This window comes from Aptenodytes forsteri, unplaced genomic scaffold (genome assembly GCF_000699145.1).
Source record: "Aptenodytes forsteri isolate BGI_AS27 unplaced genomic scaffold, ASM69914v1 Scaffold139, whole genome shotgun sequence".
Classification (NCBI taxonomy): Eukaryota; Metazoa; Chordata; class Aves; order Sphenisciformes; family Spheniscidae; genus Aptenodytes; species Aptenodytes forsteri.
The window spans coordinates 4,277,546-4,302,787 of record NW_008794414.1 but is presented as its reverse complement, the minus strand read 5'-3'; the positions used below and the strand labels follow the sequence as shown (position 1 = coordinate 4,302,787).

General features: G+C 36.4%; 1 protein-coding gene across 5 annotated transcripts in view; it reads right to left on the bottom strand.

The window, feature by feature from the left end:
* Positions 1 to 25,242, bottom strand: part of PCMTD1 (protein-L-isoaspartate (D-aspartate) O-methyltransferase domain containing 1) — a 48,498-nt gene that overhangs the window by 7,431 nt on the left and 15,825 nt on the right. Inside the window, exons 2-5 of one of the 5 annotated variants that reach the window (XM_009289354.2) lie at positions 19,569 to 19,995; positions 15,366 to 15,468; positions 2,937 to 3,108; positions 1,203 to 1,326 (exon numbers count right to left, since the gene is read on the bottom strand). In XM_009289354.2, the coding sequence (XP_009287629.1) occupies positions 1,203 to 1,326; positions 2,937 to 3,108; positions 15,366 to 15,468; positions 19,569 to 19,875 (706 nt within the window). In that variant the 5' untranslated portion in view covers positions 19,876 to 19,995. Of the gene's footprint in view, positions 1 to 1,202; positions 1,327 to 2,936; positions 3,109 to 11,458; positions 12,156 to 15,365; positions 15,469 to 17,888; positions 18,028 to 18,416; positions 18,519 to 18,673; positions 18,792 to 19,568; positions 19,996 to 25,242 lie in introns of those variants that run through there. The other 4 variants (XM_019474652.1, XM_019474653.1, XM_009289356.2 and 1 more) reach the window with 4 other exon arrangements.

Sequence of the window (25,242 nt, the reverse complement as noted above, 5' to 3'; positions counted from 1 at the left end):
AAACATTCCAGGTCAGGTTGGACGGGGCTCTTAGCAACCTGATCTAGTTGAAGATGTCCCTGCTCATTGCAGGGGGGTTGGACTACATGACCTTTAAAAGGTCCTTTCCAACCCAAACTATTCTATGATTCTAAGTTAATTTCAGGAAGTAACTTCTGAGGTGTCAAAAAGCAAGTGTTAAAGCAACCAAAATGAATTATTTCTGCAAAAGAACTGATTACATAAAGGAAAGGATCATCTATACTTTGAACAAAAAAAGTAAAAGGTAGCTATAATAAGGAACTATCCTTCGCAGGGCTCACACATGCTCTCAAAATTAATAGCCAGATCAGTAGTTATAGGCAATGCAATCTGATAGGACATCCTGGACTCCTGAAGGGTTATACCTGTTTCACAGTTAAAAAACGTGCATGGAAGCAGGAAACGTGAAAAGGACAGAGGGATGTTCTCTTTGTTTATATATTAACAGAACAAAACAGGAGAGAAAAGCCGTTATCTTCTAGGCTCTTTGTTGGGTTTGTTTAAGTTCCCACATTACTGAAGCTCTGTGTATTACTCTACTCCTAGCCCTGACATAAAATTGCAACTCTACCACTTTTTTTCTCTGCCACTTTTTTCCCCTTATCATGCTATCTTACCATCCTGGCAAGAGATGTACTTTCAGAGACTTTCTAAGCACCTTTACTAATCTAATTCAAAGCATTGCAGCTAGAAAGCCAACCCCAATGACTACTAAAAAACAGCCAGGCATCACTGTATCAGTTGGCAGGCAGACACAAGCACACTCAGCTATTAATATCCTACAGTACCACAGCTGCAGTTTAGACCTGTTCCTTCCACTTCAGGGGGAAGAGAATAAATATTTTTCTCTAGGAGATGATCAGAAAGTTAGTGCTCCTGATAGACCTAATATTAGCTTGCTATTTTATCTGTACCTCGCTAGAAAGAGAAGCTGAACCTAAAAGGAAAAGAAGTTTGGAAAAATAAGCTGGACGCACTGTATCATTTTAATTCAGGATATTACTTGTTTAGTAACACAGAACACGTGCCAGGAGCACAAAAACATTATCAGTGAGCTACTGCTTTGCTAAACCGTATGTTCCTGTTCTATCATGTTATGTCTGTATAGCATAGCTTCCCCACTTCCAGAACACCACCAGCAGGCACTGTAACAACCCATCAAGCCCACAAATGACACTTACGCAGTCCCACAGTATCATGTTTGCCGTTGTCATTTCTGTTTGGTTGCACTAGTGGAGCAAATGAAACAGCAAGGATATTTTTACTTTCCCACGTGTTCTGTCCCGTTCTCAAGATTTGTGTTAGCTGCATAAAAACAAAACCAAAATAAATCAGTGGTACAGTTTTGTCATACTCAATACTATTCAGATTGGTGTTCAAACACACTGCTATTTTGGTTTGCTTCAAAATTAATTTATAAAGGCTGTTTTATGAACAGAAAGGACTTCCATAGTCCTTGAAATATTACTTCGTCACTAGAGTACTGAATAAGGCTCTTTGGCAATGGGAAGAGATGCACCTGGAAAATTAAGGCCCAAGGTAAGTTTTGCTTTTTCTGATTTTTCCAAAAGATCACAGAATACTTTAGACTGGAAGCAACCTCTAGAGTCCTACCTCCTGCTTGAACAAGACCAGCTTCAAAGTTAAACCAGGCAACTCAGAAGCTTTTCCGATGAAGTTAAAAGATCTTCTAGGACTGAGATTTCCCCACCTGACTAGGCAACCTGCTGTACTGTTCAACCACTCTCATTCAGAAAAATTGTCTTCCCTATATGCAGGCAGAATGCCCCCTTTCTGCCATTTGTAACATTCTTCTTCCAGTTTGCTGTGCACCTGTGAGGAGAACTGGACTCCGGTCTACTAGGTAAATTCTCCACCCCTTTAGGAAGCCGAGTCAGGAACTAAACGTTCCCTTAGCCATTTCTTTGCAGGCTAGATTAACCCGGATCTTTCAGCTGCTCCTTATACTTTACATGGTCTAGCCCCCTAACCATTTGTATACAAGGTAGAAATATTCACAGTTTTAATTTTGCTTTCAAATCGAGACTACTTTTAAGTTGGATTCTATCAATTTCAACTGACAGTATCTTAGTCCAATAAATACTGAAAAAAATATTTATGGAACTGAATCATGCAGGCTCTGTTTAAATCACTTTGGTATTTTGAGAAAGCAGATACATAATGTGATAATTCTTTTTGGAAGATAAAGTAACTAGCATGTTTATCAATAAGCATTTTAGTAGTTATCTGTATTTAGGAGGACATCCAACTTAAATCACAATCTGTCTTTCTCAATTTCCCTATTAGTAAAACAGGGAGAATAATACTTATCTTTGTAAAGCCTTTTGAGATCTAAGGATGAAAAGCGATAAAAGTGCGAAGTATTATTAAAATAATACACCTGTCTGAAAAACATTTAATCTAACACGGAAAAGTAACACTGAAAACTGCTGGAAATAAGTTGTATTTTTTCCTTCAGTTTTTTCCTCCCCTTACAATGTCCCAGTAATCACAGCTATTTCATATTTCTCTGAAATAAATTCTCTTGGTTTAGAGGGTGGTTTCTTTGTTTTGAAGTACTGACTGAAAATGTCAGTGTGGCAGCGAGATTTCAAAGCAGCTCTGGGACTGGTATAATACACTGACAATACTGTGAGTGGAATTCTGGTTTCACTGAAGACACAGTTTTGCCACAGGCTGTTGGAAGCAGGATATTGATGCTTTCTTACAAGTTTAAGGGAAAAAAAGTTCAAGACTTCATTAAAAAGACTAATATCTGCTTAACTGCAGCAATACACTGAATCAAGATATCATTAGTTGAACATTAACTCAGTCAAATATACATTTAAAAGCATTCCTTAAATTATGTATTTCTCACACTGAAAGATAAAAAGGGGAAATGGTCACTAAGTCACCTGATCTTCTATAGGCATTACTAAAATGCCTCCAACTTTCAATAAAATTTTCATGTAGTTTTCATGGTCTTTCTGGACTCCAGCTCCACAGTAAATCCGGTCATATTGATGACTGTCTGAGGCTATTTCCAAACAATTACCAACCACAAAGGCAGGTTCACAGAACTCAAATCTAGGGGGAAGAAAAAAAAACAAAGAGGGGACACATTTCAAATTAGGATTTTTAAAGAAAAGCCAGTTTAGATAAAGACAGAAAAATATTTTTCATATCTTTGCTTATGTAATGAAAAAAAGATTAGCACACATACTTTAAAAGTCTGTATTATGGCAATACTACTTTGAAAATAATCTGGTTTTTCTGCCACATCAGGACCACCAAAGAAAAATTCTTAAGCAGTTATAATTATGTATTATGCAAAACTGAAAAGGTCTCAAAGCATCACCAGACTTCCTAACTGCAAGCAAATAGATTTGTCTAAAGAAACCTTACAAGCCATACAGTAGAAGTGCCTTTAAAATAGTACATTTATTAGCAATGTGTGATATCCAGGCTGTTGAATAAATATTGAAACAGTTCATTTCCTAGTAACCCCCACGCCATTTTTTTTTAAATTAGGCTTTTAAAAGACTTGTTTTCCTCTACCTCCCAATTTTCCACCTTGAGCTCAATCCACTTTTCCCCAAAAAAGGAATTTAATTGAGAAGTCTGTCATTTTTTGACCACACACAAAGCAAGAAAAAAAAATTAATTATCTCAGAAGCATCTGTTCTAATTTTCATCAGCAAATGAAAGTTATACAACTGCTTTTAAGCGGACCTAAGTTTATAACAGAAGTTGCAAGGACTGTAAGTACTCTTTGTCACTGCATAAAATACCGAAGGAAAGATGTACAGGATAGAGCTTTATTGCCAAAGCTGCGTATGTTTTCCATTACACTGATACTTTCTGACATTTTTCAAATCTCTGCAGCACCTTAGCGCTTCAGCTGTTAACACCACAATAAATGTAATTCACCTTTGTCTAAAAAAATTCCTTCAGTGAATAACCTTGTTTTCACCAAGCACTTTAAAAATTAAGAAAAGAGGTTACACAGTTGCTCATAGGAAGGATTTATGGTTTCCTTTGAAAAAAAATATTAAGTAAAACCTAACTTCTTGTTGCATGAAATGGTTCATAAACTTCATCTGGCAGTATTAAAATCCAATGCATCTCAAACTTCATCCAGAAGGAATGAATTTTTCTAAGAACTTCTTGAAATACATGCAGCCATTTTATGAACTTTACAGCTGACTGTCATTGGAAAAGAATTTTTTTTTCCACTTGGCTAGCAGTAGCAAATCCCAGTACAGCACCTGACAACATTCAAATCAGTATTTCTTCAGTTACAACGAAGCTTGGCAGCTTTCACTGCTTAGGGATGCTGCCTATAAGGCTTGGCTGACTTTCCTATCTACAGCACTGCCATTAACAAATCAGAATTCTATTAAACTGAAGTTTTTGCTTGACGTGTATCTCCCCCCCCCCCCCCCCCCCCAAGATGGGATGCTTGACCTTGAAAATAATGCAATGCCTCCTTTGACTAGTCACAGACAGACCCCAGAATCATTTACCAACTACTGCATAGCTCTCATGTGCTATATGTGGCCCACAGTCCATAATGTTGTTTCCTCATACAAATCCAGAGGAAAAACTGAAAGCTACAAACAACACTGGTAGATAAAAAAGAAAAAAGGGAGAGGGAGGGGGAGTGGGGAACAACTTCCTTGTTGCACACAACTGGGCAGCTAGCCCAGCCTGAACTGTGGTTGAAATAACTTCAGATTAACACAGAAAGATCTAGAAATACATTAGGCAAGGTTAAATGCTGGGAAGAAAATTAAACCCAAGGCACTGATCACCTTGCTGAAGAAGCGATCTCATTTCATAAGCGCTTGGACTATCATGTATTTTTCTACATTAAGTGAAGGTCAATCAGGCAGTTCATGCTATAGTTTTAATTTCAGGTTGGCTACAGTTTAAGTCAAGCATCACATCAATTTAATTTGAAAGTTTGAGCAAAGTACCTTTGTAGGCTTCAAAAGTACAAGGGGTGGGGGGCAGGGAGAGAGAGGGAACTTGGTACTTTTCTAAAAAGCAGTTTTAGATCCTTGAGACAGTCCCTGGTTAGTTTTAGAAAAATGAAGACAGCCTGCCTGCCTAACCTGGCAACTTTCACAACTTCTGATCTTCTCAGAATGCTCCTCTGAAAGCTGGCAAGCTTATTACCAGATACTCCTAAACTGCCTCCTCTACTAGCAACCACCCTAAAACTCATGAAGCCACTGGTCACACCCTCTTAATACAAGCAGGAACACCAAACTCTCCAAATAAGCAAAAATACAAGACAACAAAACCCCACAAAACATTCCCCATACACAAAATGCTCTATACATGAGCTGTAGATGAAAATCCACAGTGGTCTTACAAATATAGTAAAAGCTGAAGAGAATCTCTCATTTAGCTCCACAGCTTGCAACCAGAAGGGCATAAAGTGCAAATGAAGACGCAGAAGCAATTTCCTATTACACCTAAGAATGAGATGGGTTAAGCACTAGAGACCAACTCTGCCTACAGGCACTTTAAATTGGCTGGACTGTGTTCTATGTTATTAGCACAGTTTTGTGGAGACACGAGGCTTATGATCAAATCAGCTAGTTATTTGTTAGTCCAGTTACTTCAAAAAAACACCCTCTTCCCCCACATAGCTTCGGCTAGTTTCAACCCAATTTGTCAACAACAGGAGTTTCCCGAAAGACTCATTTCCCACAGCAAACCTAAACACTGTATGGACTAGGGTATATGTAGTTCCTGAAGACACCTCTTTAGTCCATGTCAGAGGAAGAACAAGGGGGTCTACTCAGCTCACCTGGCCATGCAATAGTGACACCCAGCTGGCCGGCATTGGTATGCTAGCTGCCCACTCGAACATAGGCAGTTCAAGTATTGCCATATGTAGCTTCCTGTTACCCAGAAAGCTAAGTAAAAGTAGGTAGAAGAAATGGGAGGAAAAGGTTATAAACTGTCTCTGGTCATGGCAACATACAAGTCCAAAAGCCAAGCCTCTTCACTCGTGCTTCCCACAGAACCAACTGCTTCATGTGTTATGGTACGAGCAGTGACAAAATACCAGAAATAAAGGCATACAGAGTTTCATACAGTAGAGTATTACGGACTTTGTAAACCCAGTTAATTTGTACAATGGTGAACCTTACTCCTCCACACTCCCATGTAAAGTAAACCTCACCAGTGATGCAAGAAGACTCTTTCCCCACTCCCTGAATCTTCAGCTGATTCCATTTTCACAAAAAGATACATGAGCCCCTGAATCAGAAAGAGCTGATAAATGCACGTACCATTTTCTTGTATTTATCTAATCCAGTAATTTGTGATGACCTTCCAACAGAGACTAAAGTATAATTTTGAGAATTTGTTTTACTAACTTGCCCAAATAGTTTTCAAAATAATCAAAGTTAAGTTCAGTATTACGCACATATAAAAGATGCCCTCATTTGATCAGGAAGTGATCTAAAACTTAAATACAAAGGTTCTGCAAATACAAGAGAGTAAGCGATTTTAAGAATACCTACCAACAGCATCACAAGCTTGTTAGTCTTACAGTATGAAAGTAGTATCAACCACATTGTTTTACAATGGAACTTGACCTATCAAACCCAAATTCTTTTAGTCCCAATTGTCACTATATCCAACGAGTTGATTTTATTCCTATTGCCTTTGGGATATTAAAACATCAGATATTCAATTTCCTTCTGTGTTACACTGAGCTATCTTTTATTAGATTAATGACACTGCTGAAAAGAAATGGTTTATTGCTTTAACATGCAGTATTGACAAATCACATAAGCTACCTATCAAGATGAGGTAATATTTCACTTAAATTTTGTTTTTAGTTACTGAGTTGAAATGGAACTAAGAAATGCCAAGTGTTCTTTACCATTTGTTCACCTCTACCAAATGGCCAGGGTGGCCTTAGAGTGTTATATAAGTAACATGAAAAAAACCCCTCTTTATTTCATACATCAGATGCCAAAAAAGGCAAAAAATAAAGTGCTGTAACAATCTGGAGAAGTTTTAATCACATTAGGTTCTTCAGTTGAATCTCGTATCTTGATTACAAGAGAACCAACAGCCAAAAGAACAGAAATTACGAGTTCCCATTATAGATAATATAGCAACAGAAGATTTCTGTTTAAACGAGCACTTGCCATAGGATAAATTTAAGCACACACAGATCATTTTTAGCAACAGCCCAAGTTAACCAAGCAGTTTCAAGCACATAAAACATCTGTTGACCTGATTCTGGCCTTCCATCTTTTGCATTTTTGTAATCTATCCCTCAAGGATGGGTGTTTCAAGTTCATCCTCAACACAGCCACAGTACTTTTCTTCCAGCTGAATGTAAAGTATTTTCTGTAGAATTTAAAGTGCATTTCTCTTTGCTGCAGCAACTTAAGAAAATTATCAAGTAATAGCTTGTTACTGCCCATGTTCTTTTAAGTAAGATTCCCCATAGATAACACCACAATGAAGTATTACTATTGTAATAAAATGAACATCCATTTAAAAAAACATTTATAGCAAAGAACTAAGATTAAAGTTTGTTGCTCTTGTATCCATATCCACCAATCTAGTGTTTGTATGATAACACAATTAATAAAAAGAGAACAAAGTACAATAACCTACTCTAACAGCAAGGGTTTTTTTACAATGGGATTCATCGGTTGGTCCTACCATAACACCCACCCACAGAGCCTACCCTTTAATTACTTCCAACTCTGAAGATGTACCGGATGCTTTTCGGGCTAAGCTCTTCTATCTATACAACCTTCATGAATGCAGGATGTTATCCCAATGTCTCTTGAAGAAGAAACTAAGTGCAAGTAGGCATGAATTGTCTTTTTTTAAGTTTTTTTTAAAGTGGTATACATACTTGATTCTTTAAAAAGAACAAGTTCAATAAAACGGGGGAGAAAAATCAAGTAATATGAAGGAAAAAACCAACTTTCAACATCCACAGGCTTGTGTTTGAAGGAAACAGTAAAACATGCTACAAGATGCTTCAAAAAAAAGTAGTATTGAGGAACCACTTAAACTACTCACACCTGTCTTTTGCCAAAAAAATTAATTAGTTCTTAAAACCAGCATCACTCCAGCTACATTTTACACCTCTCAACTACTGCATTCATACCAGGATATCATCTAACAGTACACTTCTGCCTATCCCTATATTTACTGACCACACTCGTATCTCAGCTTGCTGCTCACAGCCCTAACAGAAAGAACACCCATTTCAGTATGAATTTAGTATACCATTTTCCCATCCACAACTCACTTCCTTTAGTCAGCCAACTCAAACCCTCCAAAAAGTCTGAAATCTCATTCAGTACCATCAAACTGCTCCAATTCCCCACTAATAGGAAATTCATTTAAATTTAGGGCACAAAGGACTACTCTTCAACTTCAATTATGTGTAAGAAAAGGCTGCCAATTTGTTAACACTTGCCATTTGAACTCCAGTGACACTACATTGGAACAAAGAATTCAAAAGCATTGCAAGGCAAATTTCATGCATAACTCTTCACAGAAAAAAACCAAAACAGGTTTTAATACATATTCCAAAACAGAATAGTAAATCCAGCGTAAGAACTCATGAAATTAGCTTTATATCAAACTTGCCTTAAACCAAATACATTAATAAGCAGACATTGAAATGAATCTGCAAAATGTGTAGACTCTGAAAACATATGATAAAACATTAAACTATTTTTACTACTGTGACAAGGAAATAACATTTACTTTTGTCCTAGACTAATATACTGCTGTCCTAATTCTAATTTACTGCTGACCATATTTTCAGCAAAAGAACCCCTCAGGATGGGGGAAGAAGGGGGTGGGGAGGAAATCAGTTCTGGCAGATTGGTTTAGAAGTTTCTTACTCTCTTCACCAACAAAAAACTGGCCTATCTTTTTAAAACACAGCTATAGCAGCTGAAAAATAAGTGTTTCCTGTGGTTATTTTAAGACAGACTGAAAAGCTACAAATAATTTAATCTAGGAAGCTCTGTCTTCTTTGTCCATTTGCATTAAAAAGACAATACTCTCAGAGCTTCTCCTATGTCAAACATAAGAATTTCATGAATCTGTAATCTTACTCCAAGTACTCCTAAAACCTGTTTAAACACTAATGCATTAACTGAAAGAAACCTTGAAGAAGCTTTCAGATCATTTAGTCAATTTTTCAAGTTTTAAACTGACATAAAACTTCTCCTCTTTGAAAACCACAGATGAAGGTCAATACTCACATGGCATTGTGTGATATAACATGCCACAAGAACCTGCAACAGAATAATGAAGTGCTTTCCTATTTCTATGCCTCATTAGCCTTTCTCATTTTACTCGACTGCAAAAGTGCTTTAGAACTAATATCAATCAGATTTAAAGGTACTTCTTATATATTGCAGGGAAAGGTTTTCCCATTTGTTTCTCAATAAATACTTCCCATGTTATATCCTGTCAGTGATGTCCATTTAAGATTAAATCACTAGCTAAGAAACTTAAAACCTGCTCAGTTAATATGGGAAAACAGTTTCTAAAGAGTGTTAATTCTTTTCCTATTAAGATGGACAGTAGCAGGGCACCAAGATGGCAAGTTCTTTCCACTTTTTTTTTTAATTTTGTTCTTTCCACTTTTTTTTTAAATTTTTTCTCCACTGTTCATTCCATCTCGTTTAAGCATTTTTTTCAAGCTCTCTGAACTAGTCTTTGGTTCATGTCATGGATTGCTAGCATGTTTTGTTGAAAAGTTACACACATTTTACATATTATTAGTATTATTGTTATTTGCGAGACCTTCTGCATGTACACTACAAAGGTTAGAATAAACAGAATAAAAATATTAAATCTGAAAACAAAATCTACAAGGAAAATTTTTAAGTTCCTTGCATCCAATTACAATAATAGTAATTTTAATCAGCATTAGAGTAATAGCCAAAAGTGATGTTGGTAAAATTTCTATTCAGTAATTTTGTCTTGAACATTTTTTCAGCTTCCAGGCAACGCTGCAGGACAGTAAGAGAGAAACCTGTATTTCTACTTTGCTTGTATTTGTCATATCTATTTTTGAATAAAATTGTCTTGGTTCTTCTATTATATGACCTTAGCTATCTTGTTTATAATTTCTGTTATTCATCTCATCAGAAATAATTGAGTAATGTCTTTTGGTCCACTTCAATGAAACTGAAGAAAGATTCAAACACTGGTTCTTAAAAATACTTATGACTAACCTCACTCTCCCTTCAACACTGGTTTACAAAATTCAAACTTCATTATGTACTATTTCTAAACTTTGGTGGTAAAATGAAGAATTATATTGAAGGAATACTTATTATCAATTCCACAGTGAATTTTAAGAAAAGTGGACATGAACGGGGAAGCAAGAAAAAAAAAATTCTGTCACTTCAGATTATTGTCAGGGCCCTAATACAACCATGGATAGAAGTCTGGAAAACAACTTATCTTTTTACAAAAACAGAAGAGTATTTACTTTTTTTTTTACTGAAGCAGAAAAATGGGTTTATAGGTTGAAATTATCGTATTTTGTACTGTGGGGTTTTGTGAAGCAACAGATTTTTATAGGAACCATGCACTGAGCATTGTCATCGCTTGCTTTAATGTAACAAACGTTCTAACTACTATCAAAATTTGTAGCAATGAGAGATTTCCAAAGAAAGGCAGTGTCCACCACAGGATTTATTTATTTATTTCTAAAAGATATGTGTGATTCTGAGAGGGCAAGAATATGTATTTCTGCAACTATCAAATATTTGAAAAATGCAGGTTTAGTTCCTTCCTAGGTAAGAGTAGATTCAGTTGTCATTTTTTGAGCCTTCTGATTTATGAGGTGTAGGATTAGAAATAGTATTTCTCTTTAATACCTCTAAATGAAAAAGGTGTATTCCAAAAGCCTATTTAGCTTTCCTTTTTGTTTAACATAACCTCTGGCATCAAAGAATCCCACTGGAATTCTTGTAGTCCCTGTGTTGTTCTGGTTAGACTAAACCTCTAAGAATTCATTCACCACCAAAAAAACCCCATCATTTACACTATTTGAAACTAAGACCAAGTTCTCAGTAAACTGAGAAAACCACCACTGAGTTTTGGAGACAGTTTGCTTTTCCTGCTTAGATTTTTACTGCAATTATTAACCAGCTGCACAGGCAGGAAGGAGCTTTATTTTCTTTGTGTGTATACAAGGAACTTTGTTTCAAATCTGCTTTAATGAAAAGAAAGTGAGCCTTCAGAGTCCTAGCAGGAGCCCTGAATTTCAATGAAGACAAGTAAATATTCTGTTGGAAGATTAAGCTTACTGTTTTTCAATGCCAACACAACCTAGTACAGGACTTCAGGAAGAAGTTTCACCCATAACAGTTATCCCAGAAGTAGTACTAGGGTTCTTGTCACTTACCATTGAAGTGGTTTCTTTTGATCCTGAGAAGGGTTGGTGATTTTCTTTCACAGCAGGGACTTCACCATCTTACCCAGGTTTGGTTTTTGATAGGGTGCTAGAAGATGGGCAACCTAGCCTTGCCCTTTGGCTCTCTCTCCGAGCTGGATATTCTAGGTCTAGAAGTTGACTGGGAGCAGAAAAGACAACACATTCCCCTTCAATAAACAGGTGAAGCGGGGCCTGGTACGTGCACATATGTGTTTTAGATAGAGCCTTCTTAAGGAATGATTTTTTCCCCTTAATTGGCATGCATTCCCTGAAGTTTTTAAGAACGATAGAGCGCATTACGCGTATTTCAGACTCAGACAGAAAGCCTTCTTTATTCTATACCTAAAATCTTTGCACCTCAACCATGACGACACTTTCACATAGCACTTCTCCCTTGCTTCTACTGGCAAACAAATGTTGTCAAGTAAAATCAAGGCAGCACTTTACCTCTCAGGATGAACAACTCCACCTCCATTTAGAGGAAAATTATTTTTATAGATTGGTGGGATATGGATACAGATACAAGTGACTACTGGAATTATTTTTCTGAAACGGGTACCTGAAACGCTTTTCCTCCAATGAACCATCAACAGGCCAAAACTGAGAGAAGCCCAGCTACCAGAGGTAGACAACCCTCCCTTTAGGCAGAGTGTCTCGAATCCTTCTGGACATGCTATTTTTACATTGCTTCCAGTCTTTGGTCAAGCACCTACCCCGATCATAGAAAAGTAAGTTTTTAATTACATTTCAACAACATTCTTATCAGGAATCAAGACAAAAAGTTGCATTATACCACACAACACTGGATCATTCCCCCATAAAAATGTCATCAAAGCAATATTCCATCTTGCTTTATCAGGCAAAAACCCACCTAAATCATCATGACCCAGCTCCACGCAAAAGTCAGATGCAAAGACAATGGCCTATTGCTCCAAGTGAAAGAACACCACAAAGTTAAAGTGTTTATTTAGCATCTAGGTTGAAGCTCTCCGAATACCTACCCATAAGGTTAAACCCCTACTTTTTGTTTCAAAAGGAGATTGCTTAAAATATTCAGACCAGACTAAAGAACATTATACACTAAAGAAAGAATGCAGGGGAAGTGGCAATGCAAAGTTTTACAGAATAACCCATCCGCATAACTCCATTGCTGCCAGGAAAACAGATCATGGTCTCTATGCTCCTTCTGTCCCCCAGGTGCCTCGTTAGAGGCTGCTGGCAAGCAGAAGGTATTTTTCCCCATCACACATACACACATCCACTCAGACACTTAGCTTAATTCATACCAGTCTGTCACATAAAATCTATTTTCAAACAGTAAGGACACCTGCTAGGTATACACCAGTGTTCAACAGTAAACAGACACTGCACACCTTTTTCTTGAGTGGTCTTTCGTCCGAATACTAAGCTGACCAAATCAGTAGTTAAGTTCAGATGCCACAGTCCGCCCTATTTTGGGTAAGTATCTTTCACTTATAAATGAAGATGCAGGAAAGTTACTGAAACAAGAATCAAAACCAGACTTACTGACCCAGAGCATGTTACTTTGAGAGGCAGATTAAAATTCAAGACATGCTGTATGAATTTGCTTATATTTAAAAAAAAAAATAAAAGGACCTCATCACAGAAAAACCCACACACCATCTTCATTAACTACATTAAAAGACAGAGTATTTACAAAGAAAGCAGTTAACCAGAATCAGCTATGCAGACAAGTTACAAATCCCCCCACAAAACACAAAATCTAACCAGCGAATCAGTATTATGTCAGCTGCAATGCAGCTATTACCAAGTAGATTTGCATCAAAAAGCACTTTCATAGAAGTATAATTTTTGTTAGGTTGGTGAGGAGGGTGTTTCTGTAGCCATTCCTTAGTATTTTACTGTTGTGAGGAAAGGTGGATTGTTAAACAGCATATGCCAAGATATAATATACAAATTAGTGATAACATTTAGATCACATTCACCGACTTGCTGACTTTTTCCCCCTCATTGGAATAACACCATATAACTAAAGATCAATTTAACTATCATTTTAAATAGCACACAGTATTTATAACACTGTCCCCAGAGTTGATCTTCGCTGAATTAGGGGAAAATACATCTCTTCTCCTTTAAGAATATTTAGATCATTTACTACATATGATCACTTATTTCCTTCAAACACAATATACATACAACACTGACATTCACTTATGTCAAGTTTAGCAACTTTGGTTTTTTTTTTTTCCAGTTCTTCCATGTTTTAAAGTGTAAACCCAGGTGTTCTGATATTCATTTACATAAATATCCTAATCAGATTTTGTTTAAGTGATAGTAAAATTTCCTTGCTACTCCTTCATTCAATGTCTCTTAATTTCTGTACATAAACATATCACCAGATTGGAAAGACATTTCAATCAAAACCAGCTTTTTGTATGCCTGAGTACACACACCTACAGGAATGCAGGAATACAGGTATGCACAGGAATTGATTAGCTGGCAGGTACATCTAACTTAATAGAGCTACTAATGCGATATTAGTAATGATCACAAGTGACCACATTTAACACACTTTTTTAAAGACAGATTATATAAAGTGCACCATAAAGCTCTAGACTGAATCTATTTTTATTTGTTCTGGTTTCTGTATGTATTAACCTCAGCTACCATAAGTTCTTGTATTAAAATTAAGACAGTAGTAATGAAACATATGTATTTCCTCTTACATAATTTTATTTATTCTAATGGGAATAGAATCCTGTAATACTTTATTTTAATCCTGTAATATTTTATTTATTCTAATAGTACTAAAATCATCTAGTCAATATCGTAAGTACAGAATTTAATTCCGATACAGGTAACACTAGGATGATACTTTAAACTTAACTTTATTAATTAAGAGCCTTTTGTTACTTAGGAGCAGAAGGAAGAAGGCCTGTGGTCAGACCAGAGCTCCAGAAGTTTGGGGGTACGGAAAAAAGTGGATTGAGCTCCAGCCAACATAACCAAGAGCATGACAGTTCATAAGACATTATAAACAAAGGTAAAGGGATAGAAAGAGTTTTCTCTGCTGCCTGCTGGGGAAGAGGCAAGGCATAGGACGTGTAATTCTTAGGCTACTCCTACAGTTCAAAAGCTTTTCTGCATTTCCAGAAGCTACCTTACAATCACTGTTGGAGAACTTATTGCCTGTAAGGAAAAAAGTCTTTACAGAGAATAGCCCTAGCGAGAAATGTGTTTTCCCCTTCACAGAGGCAGAGAGGTCCAAGATCCAGATTCTTATGGGCCAACTTAAAACTAATAATAAAAAAATTGTTGAACCAATAAGGTTCAAAGCCCTGTAACCCAGAAGTATACCAGTAAAAATGAGTGATGTATGAGCACCGATGAATACTTCTAAGTCCATCTCTTCAGGTGATAAACACGAAGACAACCAGATAAATTTACTCATGTCTAGAACAACAGTGGAAGATTAGAAAAAAGTTAATACTGTACAGAAAGATGACGTCCAGTTATAATAAAAACTGGCTTAATGGCTACAAATTACTCTACACATGCAGACAAAGACACCTGCATATCACGTCATTCTCTAAGTACGTATGTATATATGCATGTACATGCACATACATACATGTGCATGTGTATGTATACACACTGCCAAAACGCAGGGAAATCAACTTTGGTAAGTATTACACAGCAGGAATACCCCCACACTGCTAAAACGTGCTTTCTTAAGCCTTAACTTACCTCATGAACTAATGTCACAAACTGAAAGTTTTATGTTTTGGTTGTGTGATGCCATTCTTCTCCCCTCCCTAAACTCATAAGCAATGACGTGCTCAGTTTAAAAACAGAAACGCTGCTGCAAAGTAAACTACACAAATGAGATACTTACTTATCGAAGCTATCACTATATTTTATGAAGCTCTCCAATTTTTCCTTGGCATATTCTACCACATCTGAATGAAGCTCTATTCCATGATTTATCCCAAAAGGTCCTGTAAATAAAAACAGCAGGGTGTTGGTTTTTTGGTTGTTTTTTTTTTTTTTTCCTTTAAGCACAGCACAACCACGTGGAACAGCATTATACCTTTCATCTGTGAAAGCACTAACATCACATAAAACACACAAGTCTCCCAACACTGCTAGACAAAGTTATTTTTTCATCTGCATTACCAATGCTTAAGCAGGTAAAAGGCCAAAGCATCAATGAAACAGGGATAGAACTGTGGCAAAACGATTTTATAGGATGAATTTTCTCCATAAGCATACAGAAAAAAATGAATCTGACTACACTTAAGTCAGTCTGAGCAACTTCTCTTTCAACACAGTATTTAGTTGGAATACAACCATTTACAAATTACGATTTAGTCTGTATTTTGGTATTTAAATTTTGAAAAGTTTTCTTATGGCAAAATTTTCAGCTTTTGGCAATTCAGAGATCGGGGATTATATCCCTTAGCCCATCTGCTCTTCTATTTTGCAGTTTCCAAAATCAGAAGTCTGCTCCTGATTTACTTGTATAATACTTAATTTCCATCTAGAACATAAATTGACCACACGTTATGTTTACTCATCACAATCCCATCACAGTTGCAATACTGCTTTCCTGCAATCAAATCCAAGTGTATTTCCAAGTCAATTTGTGTGCCAAAAGTTAATGCTATTTTTCAGGAACAAGAAGAAATCATAATACAGTATTATGAGGATTATCAACATCAGGAAGGAATCCGAATCAGATAGAATCCCCACAGCAAGTGTGGCTATATTTAACATGCACTCATAGCCCAGGGCCTTTAGTCATTGGAGCATAGAATTGGAAAAGGGAGAGGGAAGGGGAAGAAGGGAAAGTAAACATCAATAAGATTAGACAAAACTTATATTTATAGCCACCACTGTGTTCTAATCTTTCCTAAATATTTAGCTCAAAGATGTTACTCCAATGAAACAGAATTCAATTTGTCTTTTCTAGGACACCAATTAACAAAACAGACCTAGGGTTACTGAGAAAGGTTTCATTTTTACTGCAAGAAAAAAATAGTATATGCCACTAAGCTGATTAATAATTGCAATTCTTAACATTGTTTAGAACATTTTCTACTAGGTGAAATAAAACCAATCCAATAGTTTATCATAGGCAGTGCTCGTAAGACCTCTCTGATGGCAGGCAAGAGGTAGATAGATATCCAAGGGATGTTCTTAGAACTTGTGAAAACATGTACCTCCTGTTGACACTCATACCTACTGTAAATTCAGTTTATTATCTATCACATTAAGAAAAGCATTAGCACAGGCAATCCCTTCCTAGCTGTTTAATTGTTTAATGTTCCCCTGCACAGAAATAAGCTATGATGTTTCTAACCAGTACAGGTACAGTTCTACAGCATGCAGCAGCATCCAAGGTATGTTTTCTTTAATCAAAAATTAATCGCCATCCCTTTAACCTCATGATTTTAAGTACATTAAAAATGCATCGGCATCATCTGTCCCAAAATTCACATATACATTCCTTTCAATACTCAATTTTGAAAAACAAAGAACTAAAAACAAACTGTCAGTTGCTCCAACAGCTTGAAATTAAATCTATGAATGCAAGACACCACCATATCATGATACACCATAGTATTCATAATTTGAACAGAAATATGAGAAACATGTTCTCCTCTTTCATCAGGAAAGTCACAGCTGTACATTTAATCAGAGAGTCAGCCATTCTAAAAACGTGAAACCAACTTCTCTGTTACTCTCCAAAGTCAACTGGCCTCTTTCAGCATAATGAGCTAGCAATTCCACCACGTAGTCTGAACTACATTTACATTTTAACAGTATCAACAACAGTTAATTTAATCTCTATGGAATGGTGTGGTTTGGGTTTTTTTTTAGTATGTTGCTATACTTACAAGTGTTTACCAGTTTCAAATTATTTGCTAATTTAATCTAGTCATTTTGACACTGCCAACGTGGCAGAAATACTCCTCACTACATTATCAAATTGAAAGATATTCAACTACTGTCAAAAAACACATGGTTCTCTGTTACTAATTGCAGTGCACACTGAAATCGGTTTAAAAAAAAAATGTGAGCTTTTAAAAATATATATGGTTTATTTGTCAGAAAATTACTTCTGTTTATTTTTCTTTGTTAAAGCAGCTGTTCCCTGGTTTAAAACAAACAAAATAGATAAGAATGATTATATGTAACTAGTAATTTTATCAAAGGGAGCAGAGTAAGAAAATAAAGGCACACAAACTATATTTATACCTTCCATGCCTCAACCTAGCACTCAAACCACATTACAACACTAAGCAGACTTTGGAGACTGGGTACAGCACTACAGAAGCATGGAAAGTCCACTTCTGTAAATAGCTGAGCAGTCGCTGCTCCAGGCTCCTCAGCACTGCTAGAGAAGTATCAGCACCTGAGCTGGCTCTGTGGGAACATCTGCAGTGTAACCGTGCTCCTCGGGGGCTGTCAGCCAATCTCACCCTCTGTAGAAGACAGGTCTTTTCCTGTTTAATTTCTTCAACTCCGCATATAATATTCTCAAGGATAGGAATTCTGCTTGATAAGGAGAGGTCAAACCCAGGAGCATTCAACAGCCAGCCCCCAGCCACTCAGAATAAGTTAGATAAATACACAGATACAAAAGTGCAATATACATAAGCCACAATTTCTTTTTTAAACATCATAGTTAAGAAAGAATAATGAAATAACAAAGCTTTCCACAAGACAGAGAAATAAATGAATACCATCACTCACTACCCTGAGCAAACATTTTAGAGAAGAGAATGCAGCAATATTTACTAATTGTTTTAATGCTGAAACAGAACGCTGAACTTAAAATATTACAACCTAATTAAAAATATCTACTCTCTTAAACAGAAACGCTCTTGAAAAGGGCAAAGCAACACTCTAATAGAGTAGATATCTTCTTTTTTATTTTTACCTGTGAATGAACATAATTCTACTGTTCTTTTGTGGAACCAGGAATCTGATGAATTTATTGGTATTAACTGGAACAGAAGACACTGCCAGAGATGCCAACAAATGACGTTTGTTATGTACTATTAGGGATAATTTCTACTCTTTAATAAATAAGAACAGATGACAGAAAGTAACTAAACTAATTGAAAATTAACAAATCAACTCTTCACACCTCAGTCGTGTATATAAATAAATATATGCAAAATCTTTATATATTACCTGTCAGCAAGGTTTCTGCAACCAAGGAAATATGAAGACTCCATGTAATGCAGTCAATAAAATTATATCTATGAAAACTACGTACTGAAATAAATGAAGTTATTTCATGTAATGAAATTCACTTGCCAAAAAAAAAGTATTTGTTGATACACATGCTCTGTATTCTAAATATTGGGGAGGAGGAAGAATTAAAGAATTTTTCTCTCTAAGGTAGGTTTTAAAATTTAAATGTAGACAGCAATATTTCATTCCATCTTTTTTCCATACAGGAAATGTGTTTGAAAACAGAAGAAAAAACCCACAGTGCTAATCTGTTAAAATAGTTTTAAAAACCTACAGACCTGCAGTGCTCAAACAGTCTTACCAGTCTACATCCTAGAACTTTCTCACTAATAAAATGATTAAATGAATGTATTTTAAAAAAAATTGTTTGCACGCTGATAGATTCATTTTTCAATTACGTTTCTTGAAGAGTCATTAGCCTTTACAATTTAGATTTTTCTTTCCATAAACTGAAGATCAAAACAGTAACCTAGAGTAAGAGCATAAACATGGTGCAAATGCAGACTAAAATTTTAGTCATCAAAAATTGTTCTTTTTTGCCTTTTCCTTTTAAGCAACAAAAGGACTGTTTCCTTTCAAATGAGAATTTTAGACTACTGAAAGGCAAGCAGGAACAATTGCCTCTTCCAAAGCACTCCATGAAATGTCACTGAACAGCAGTGTCAGTGAACAGCTTGTAGATAACATACAGTATTTTAACAACACATCTCAAACACCCAGTCTTAAGTATAGTACTGTCATTTTTAAAGAAGTAAAAGTAAGTTTTACAGGGCTTGTATAATCTTCTAAAAATATGCAGAAACACTATATTAAAATAAAAATGTTAAGTTACCTAATATTAATCCCACCATTGTACTCAAGTATCCGGTTCCACTACCCAGATTTAGAAAAGATAATCCAGGCTGAAGCTTCAGTGCTTCCATGACTTCAGAATAAATGCAAGGTGCTGACAAGTGTATATTTCCATGCTTCCAGGCCAAGTCTTTATAGGCATTGTCCCTGTATCCTTCCAGATAATAATCACCACGATCAATTGCTCTGAAGGCTTGCTCCACACTCTCAGTGCGAATGTACTGAGCTTCTTTCAAGTTATCAATTAAGTCATCGTTGTCTTCTCCAGCACTCACAGCTCCTCCCATGCTGAATTTCTATGATAATTCAATTAGTTTGTAAAATGCATTAGGAGGAGAGTTTTCCCAAAAGTGTAAGTATGTAATGGATTCTCAGTTCTTCTTTCAGAAGCACATCACAAACGAGTCCTGGAAAATAGATATGTTTACATAACTTGAGTTTCAAAAGAGAAACAAAGCAACAACTATTAGAGGGTGATGAAATATTGTTAGTATTGGATCACTTTACGAAGCACAACTATTAAGAGTCAGGACAGCCAGTATTTAATCAAAATTCTGCCCTTCAGATTTTAACTCAATCCAATGTTTTTCAGCTCAGCTTTAATATGTCAACATGGGCTGTCTGCATTAGTAAGCAATGCAGCGTTAAGAGTTTACACAGACACTGAACAGTTCTAAGAACCTACCACCCATATTATATATATTTGGGGGGGACAGCAACTGCCTTTGGACTAGCTCTAGTCCCATTCTGAGAACTAAATGTCCAACAGCAGTTGGAGCATGTACCAACTTAGTTATATTTGAAAGAAACCGGGTTTACATGCTCTGAAATCACCCCCCAGTGGGAGACAAAGCCAGGTGAGTGGCGATGTCCAGGAGATGCTTCTCAGATGTTCACTTTTGAGTTGAACCAGAACACTAGTGCAGACACAACCACACATTCCTCTGTTCTGGAAACCCCTCTGAGTATCTGAGCTCCTCCTAGTGCCTGCCATATTCACTAGAGGAGTACGAATTCCTTAAGTACCCAGACGTTTTCAACAGCTTGACGGCTCTTAAGTGACTAGCAAGTTTCACGAATTCTGCACAGCATATTCCCTTCAAAATAATTCCTTCAGATCTGTATTTTATCTGCAGTTATTACATTATTAATCACTAAACTCCTAAAATCCCTGTGTCAACATTCTTAGTGTTGCATGATTTACAAGTAAAATAGCAACAGAAGACTGGAAGAAAGGAAAACAAAAAAGTTTAATGCACCACTTCTAGATGAATAGAGTACCCATAGTGAGCTAGTTACTAACATTAATTACAAAGTCAGCTTAGATAGCCAAAAGAAGAAAAAGACCATCATGAATCTTGGTGCACATTCTAGGTAACCTAGTTAACAAAGAATAAGAATAAATGAGACACTCACCCCTGAATCTTTAATTGCATTACTGAGTATCACCTTTTAAAAAATTCCACCTGCCTCTTCAGTACCCATAGTGAGCTAGTTACTAACATTAATTACAAAGTCAGCTTAGATAGCCAAAAGAAGAAAAAGACCATCATGAATCTTGGTGCACATTCTAGGTAACCTAGTTAACAAAGAATAAGAATAAATGAGACACTCACCCCTGAATCTTTAATTGCATTACTGAGTATCACCTTTTAAAAAATTCCACCTGCCTCTTCAAACAAGCATATTTCGCAGAGCATTCTTTTTAAAATTATGAATGTAATCTTTTATCTGAGAAATACTCCAATGCAATTCAGCAAATTCCTGTTTTGTACATGCCTATTTGTGCAAATTCGTGAGTCAGGAATTCACAGAAACAATCCAGATGCCCAAGGTCATTTAAGTTATCAGAATGAAGCTGGTTCCTAAGTTTACATTATAGGGATCACCACAACACAATTTTTATGGTTAAACACTTTAAATTAAGAACCTTCTTAGAACACTAATGAATCCTTTACCACGTTTAACAGGTCTCTATCAAAACAGTACTAATAAACCTTTTCATAAAACCAAATGGAAACTTCCAGAAACTCCAAGCAACTTCAAATTTGGCGCCGCCCCCCCCCCCCAGTTGCAACATTAAACAAAGACTTTTGGAGTTTGAACCATTTTCCTGAAGGATTAAACTGCAAACAGCAGTGATTCTGAAGTAAAGCACTGAAACATCCTTGTGAATGTAAAAAACGTGGTCACATGCTAGACTGTAGTCCAATGAGTAGATTCACTTTTCTGAACACCAAGCTCAGAATCAAGAGAGTACTAAGACTATTAAAGATCAGTTCTGAGCAGAGAGGGCATACATAAAGATGCACATAATCCTAAATAAGGGAAAACTACGAATAAGGGAAAACAAACTTTGAAATTTGTTTTGGCCTGCTATTTTCTTCTTGCTTTAAAAAAAAATTCTACAGTATCCAACATCAAAGTTGTACAATTCTTATCCCTCCCCTGTCTAGATGGCCATCAAAAAAGTCTTCCAACAAAGGAAACCTCACTTCTATTTGCAATTCTGACTGACAGAAGTGTTTCCTTATCCTTGCCTTGCATTAATTTACATAAAACACCAAGTCACTAATGAAGATGAGTAACAGTATAGTACCAGTGCTAAGATATACAGCTAGGTTTAGAATTTCAAGCACACAAGCTCAAATTATCAGATCATAGTCACAATGCTTCTCCTTAACTACAAACATACTTAAAAAAGAAGGGGGTTGTGTGGAATGCTCAGGGCTGCCAGAGCCCTGGTAAAATCATGGGTGAAATGATGACTATTCACCACTCAGCTGTGTGCTTCTGTCTGAAGCAAAACCAATTCTCACTGACATCCCGGAGTGGAAAGAGATAAAAAGTCACCAGGCGCAATTATCAACCAGCAGGAAAACCTTTGGTGAAAGTAGAAAAACTGCACTTCAACATCCTAGTGTTCCAGAGCTGAATAAGTAGGCCTATGTGTGTTCAATCGTGCAGGAACATCCCTTTCTATTTGTGAAAAAACTAAGGGACAATTTAGGCAGGAAATGTGGAACTTGAGGAAAGATTTTTTTATTTTTTTTTAAGTAAAAATTAATTTGTAAAAATATTCCAGCCCTGCTTGCTTGTCTGCACTTGCATCAAACCTAAAAGTTCAATGAACTGCCGAATTGAACAATAGTTAACAAGTTTAATAATCTATAGTGACTGAAACAACAGTTTTTGCCATCCCTTTATCCTAAAAAGTTCATGATTGTCTTGAGATATGTTTGGAAATAATTTTAACTAAAAAGTAAATGTACGAACTAACTGTCTTGAAGACTAATGCAGCTGCTACATTTGAGAAACAGAAATACCACTCCCAGCCCTACCTGCAGAGTGCATTCACCACCTCGCACCAGCAGATGGAGAACTTCACCAACTATCTACACTCAACTGATGAGCAGGCAAATACACAAACTGCTCAGATGGAAAAAGGCAAGTCTTCCAACTTAAAGCATTATCGTTTCCATCAAAAAAAGTCTTTCCTAGTTTCACCTAAAATTTCTTTCCTGTAAATAACATTTGCTAACTTCAATATAGTCATTATGCTAAAACAGAATTCATTTCTTCAGGTATTTTGTAATTTTATATTCTTGGTATTATCTGACAGCTAAAGTTACTATAGTATCACAAGATCTTCTACTGATTACACCCACCAAGCATTTCACCTTCATTAATGGTTATCACACAGAATCTCAAAGGCTAGAACAGAAAAGGTCTGGCACACAGCATGACATTTTGGAAAGTGGGGGAAAAAACAGAGAGCCTCCACTCAAGAATGGGATGCTTACACAGCATCTAGCAGAGTGGCTAGTTGGAAGTGTGGCTGAAGGTTGTTGCATCTTTGGATACACTGCCCCGGCTGAAGAAGGTGACATTAGGCAGAGACAGTGATATTGTTTGCTTTCGTTAATCAACTATGGTGCTCTACTCTGGCCTCTACAGCTATTGGTAAGCAAAAATGCTACTCAAGTATTTTTGTTAAAGAACAAAAAACACCCTAGGAAGTTAAAGAAATAGATCTTTTCATGAAAAGTGACCTCTTGTGCTGCAGAGAAGTATTTTGTGATATTTTACTTCCCCTCCAATGCTTTTATGTTTGTAAGCTTTTACCTTATGAAAGTAAAATTACTTGCTTCTAACAGAGGCAATAGCTGTGTGAAGTCAGATACATTTTCTACTATTTTAAACACAAGAAAGAAACCACCCCACAAGCTATTTTAGCACAGCTGGAGAAAAAGGGCAAGTTAGTCAAAGCTTCCAGCAGAGAAGGACCTGGGGGTGTTGGTCGACAGCCGGCTGAACATGAGCCAGCAGTGTGCCCAGGCGGCCAAGAAGTTATGTTTGTAAGCTTTTACCTTATGAAAGTAAAATTACTTGCTTCTAACAGAGGCAATAGCTGTGTGAAGTCAGATACATTTTCTACTATTTTAAACACAAGAAAGAAACCACCCCACAAGCTATTTTAGCACAGCTGGAGAAAAAGGGCAAGTTAGACAAAGCTTCCTTGTGACAGCTGACCCAGGACCAAGATAAAGACAGCAGAGCCTACTATGATAAAACTTTCTATGTAGCTGGAAAGCTCACCGATACCTAAATTGAAATGCACGCAGTTCACAAAGAGCACGAGCAGCATTCTGATGCCCATTACACCAAGAGGTATAGAAATTTCAGAAGAAAGGGGAACGGTGCATAACATTAACAAAATGCAGCAATTGCCTTTAGCCTTAGGAATCTTTGGAATATAGAAGCCAACAGAAATTGTAGTTTAGGAGTAAAAATTTCAATATAGTCTTGAATAAAAAAGTTCATTCACTGATTAAAACCAACTACAATTAAAAAAACTGCTTCTCATTCCACACTATTCATGAATTTATTTTTACAAGTTGGAACACTTTATCTTGAAGTTTCTTATATTCCCAATAAAAATGAAATGTCAACACACTTTCCAATTTCTGTAAAAATCCACACAACTGTATCACAACACCTCTGACTTGTTTCTGACCTAACTTGTAACCAATTTTACTGGAATTCCTTATCATAAGTAATTTGATTTTTTTTTTTTAATATTGTCACATTATTTGAACAGGTGTTCTTTGGCTATGTGAATTTAAGAAGTGCTGACAATTTGAGTGCATTTTAATTCTTCACCATTTTGAGCTATGCAAAACTCTTATCTGAGAAGTTAGTAACCAGATGTAAGGTTTGCCAAGTTTTTTTTGCCTGCTCTCCAAGGGACACAAGTTTTGCACGTTTCAGAATTTTACAAATACATTTGCACTTCAAGTTAATTCCTTAGGTCACTAAGGACTGCACACTCTCTTACCGATTAAATACCATGCTAACAAGGTATGTAGTTAATTTGACAGACAAAGCTTTGCCTTTGTTAAATCCATACAATGTCAAATATCTTACAAATTTACTAACTTGTAATACTGACACATCCTGACTCTACAGAGATGACTCCTTAAAAATACAGGTTATTTGAGCCTACTAACTTGACTCTTGTTTCAAAGGGTTAAAAATAGAAAAGAAAATATAATAAATGAGATCAGCCATATTTCAAGTCTGTTCCTCAGAACTAACGTAAGTCTCCCCCTCAGATCTATTTTCACCAAGACATCAGCTTGGAACACACCACA